Below are 3302 nucleotides of genomic sequence, written 5' to 3'. Positions count from 1 at the left end.
AGATAAGGTTTTGCATAAAATGTCCAAAGGGATCTCAACGATTCCCCATTACTAAGGGGCGGACCCATTCTTCCGGTTCAATTTGCATGTTTTCTAAGCCAAAACAAGGCTTTGTTTGGGATACTTTATAAAGCTTGGATCTCACCGCTAATTCTGACATTTTGAATTGAAAAAACTTCCTTGATGGGAAGGGATATTTCTTCAAACTTGGAAACAAAGTCCAGTGGATTGTTTTTCAACTTTTTTGCAACATCTGAGAGGTGTTTTCTTTTACAGTCCTTTGGTAATGGCGCCAGCATACCTTTAATATTTGGAGTGGCATCTGTAAATTTTCTGCTTTTTATTTAGCTCTGTGACAGTCCCTACTTACAGCTCGAGTGTCATTATTTAACAATGGTTCATGCATTATTTTATGGTGTTTAAATAAATTCTTTAAAAGAAGCTGAATTAAAATTTACATCAGATTTCCTTCTTTTATTCTTTTCATCTGCTTTTAAATCAGGTCAATTCAAAGTGGATGTAATATAATGCTGTTTCGACACATTGGTTCTACTTATAACTAAGTCCTGATTTAATTCAGATCAATCCAGTTTCTAAACATTCATCCATCCATCCATTATCTGACACACTTGTCCCAATTGGGGTCGCGAGGGGTGCTGGTGCCTATCTCCAGCTGTTAATAGGCGAGTCCAGTCCATCACAGAGTTTCTTAACAAATAAAATAAAATAAACAAACATAACATATTAATGTATTTTTTGACCTTCAATGAAAATAATCAAATTGAATCCAGTCTCACAATGCTAAAGTTAGATTAAGGTGATAAATCATAATCCAGTTTACATCTGGTAAACAAGTGGCTCAGTTGATCACTTCATCATTTCCCTTTTATTAAACAATCATGTTGCAACAGTGGAAAGAATTTACTCAATTTTGAACAATACCAACCCTGCAACTTGGAGGGGAAGTAGAGAGGACACAAAACGGTTTGTGTTTAAATATTTTCTTAAGGAAATCTAGAATATGCATCAATAAATGGAACCATGGACAGTGGCAAGGAAATGGACATTTTTCATTTTGATTCTTAATTTCTATCCAATTGTAAGTTTGTGATAGAAAATCAAACTGTATTTTATGTATTTTGAGACTTTTAGTAGCAGATTACATTACACAGCTTTATTTAACCTAATTCCTGCCAGTAGGATTTTTTTTATAAGCAAATGTTATTCTTTACATAATTTCTGATGTCAAACTGTATATATTATGCTTATATGTCAGTGCGACATAAATAAAAAAAATGAAACAATAGAGAACAAAATGGAAGGGAGCATGTTTTGCTCTTTCGTCTTTAGAAAGCCTATTACCAGTGCTGCACTAAAGTCGGGCATACACTGTGTGATTTTTTCAGTTGTTGCACGCAGCTACAGCTCACACTGTATGACCACCTGCGGTTTCGTCATACAGTGTGAGTTCCCAGCTCACAATGTATGTTCTCACACTGTGCGACCCAACACTGTGATGCAGTCTACCTGCTCACAATGTACAACTAAAAACCACGTCAGACTCAGCTCTGCAGTGAGATGGCGCTACTTGGACTCATCAATCCGCAAGCCAAATGAATATAAGCTCACTAGAGTGAAATGCTCTTCCTTGGCAATTTGTGCAATTTTGTGTGCTGAAAGGCCTAAAATAAAAAAGGCAACGACGTATTTGGACAAAGACATGTCTGAGCAAACGTGGCTACGACGGTCTGTCAATTTTACAGAAAGAACTCCACTTCACTCACACCCCCGCCATGCATTTGTGTTTTCATCTGAGAGGAAGAACAAGAAGAATAATCCTTGTTTGCGCATGATGGCATGTCCTCTTCTTCAGGGGGAAACAAGGATACAGCAGATTTTAGTATTGTGAATGATCTGATGCCTGTTCCTTTTTTTTTAGTAGCATACCATATCCTTTTAAAAAACATCAAATATTTTTTTATTATTATCAACAAATCTTTAGACATTTTTTTTATGTTTTACCCTGTTGCTATAAACAGAGTGCTCTCAAATAAGAGAGGGGAAAAACATAGTGAAGTCACTGAGGAAGTGAAACTAGACAAGCAAATACGCATTCATTTTTTTTTTTTTTTATCAGGAGAGAATGAATCATTTGCAAAAATAAGACACAGCGATGGAACGGCTGCAGTTTGAAGTTAAAATGTTTTTATTCCTGATGTTCCTGCTTCAGCTTACAGGTAACTGAATTGGTTTAAATTTTGCAAACATCACTGCACAAGCCTTGCAGTCATGTTATTAATGTACTCTGTGTCATTCTTTTAACAGCAGCGACCGGGACAGAACCATTTTTTTTCACCGTCACCCATGGAGATGAAGTAACTTTTGCTTGTAGAAACAGTGATTGTCAGAATGATTCTGTGTCTACAGAGTGGCTCTTTAGTCATTTCAGATCGCCTAAATCAGAAATACTGTTCAAAAAGCCAAGCAGTGGAGCGATCTCTAGATCTGACAGACGTAGTTTTACAGGAAACTGTTCTCTGGTTATAAAGGCAGTCACAGCCGAAGATGTTGGCATTTACACCTGCAGACAAAATGTATCAGGACAGAAAGATGACCAGTCCTTCTTTTTGTCTATTATTGAGAGTAAGTAATAAAGTCAATTTATGAAGCTTAGTCATCCTATTGCAACAAAGTAAAAAATAGAATTTTAAAGTTAATCCCTTGTTTTGTTTTCTTAAATTCTGACCTTTAACAGTAACTGAGCAGATCATCAGTCCCTCGTTCATCTTGAACTGCTCTGTCCTGCAGTACGAAGACTGCAGACATAAGGTGGTGTGGTCGCATCAGGGTAAAGAGGGAATATATTCAGGCATAGTGATTTCACCACCATTTTGTTTTGCAACTGTGACATTTCCAACGTCCGAGCTTCATCAGAAGTTTAAAAAGTCAATGATGTGTAAAGTCACCAATACTTACACTAAAAAAGTGCAACTCTTCCCTTTCAAACCTTCACCTTTCGGGACAGCAGGTAAGAACTTGTTGATCTTTTTAATCATGTTTTTTTATACTTTTGTTTGGAATGTCAGTTTTTGGTTTAAATTATCCTTATTTGATGATGTTTAGTGTTTTCTTTCCTGTCAATTTCCAACCTTAGTTGTGTCACAAACTTCTCTTTACCTCTCCCTTTGTTTCTTACCAGGAATGTTTTTCAAATTTGGTTCATCATTATTTCTCCTTAGATGTAATATTCTCTTAATCTTTGTCATGATCTGGCCTTTTTGCCCTCCCTTAATTGGTAATTT

The 3302-nt window shown here is 36.2% G+C and overlaps 1 protein-coding gene across 1 annotated transcript in view; it reads left to right on the top strand.

The window, feature by feature from the left end:
• The first annotated feature begins 2133 nt into the window (after positions 1-2133).
• The window catches only part of LOC107102352, a 3768-nt gene continuing 2599 nt past the window's right edge, over positions 2134-3302 (top strand). The window contains exons 1-3 of the mRNA XM_015401624.1: positions 2134-2237; positions 2326-2643; positions 2756-3028. Coding sequence (XP_015257110.1) covers positions 2174-2237; positions 2326-2643; positions 2756-3028 — 655 coding nt within the window. The 5' untranslated portion in view covers positions 2134-2173. The remainder of the gene's footprint in view (positions 2238-2325; positions 2644-2755; positions 3029-3302) is intronic.

Source organism: Cyprinodon variegatus, unplaced genomic scaffold (genome assembly GCF_000732505.1).
Source record: "Cyprinodon variegatus isolate N-32 unplaced genomic scaffold, C_variegatus-1.0 Scaffold1239, whole genome shotgun sequence".
In the NCBI taxonomy this organism is placed as follows: domain Eukaryota; kingdom Metazoa; phylum Chordata; class Actinopteri; order Cyprinodontiformes; family Cyprinodontidae; genus Cyprinodon; species Cyprinodon variegatus.
Note: the sequence above shows the minus strand (reverse complement) of the source record. Positions and strands in the feature narration are given on the sequence as shown.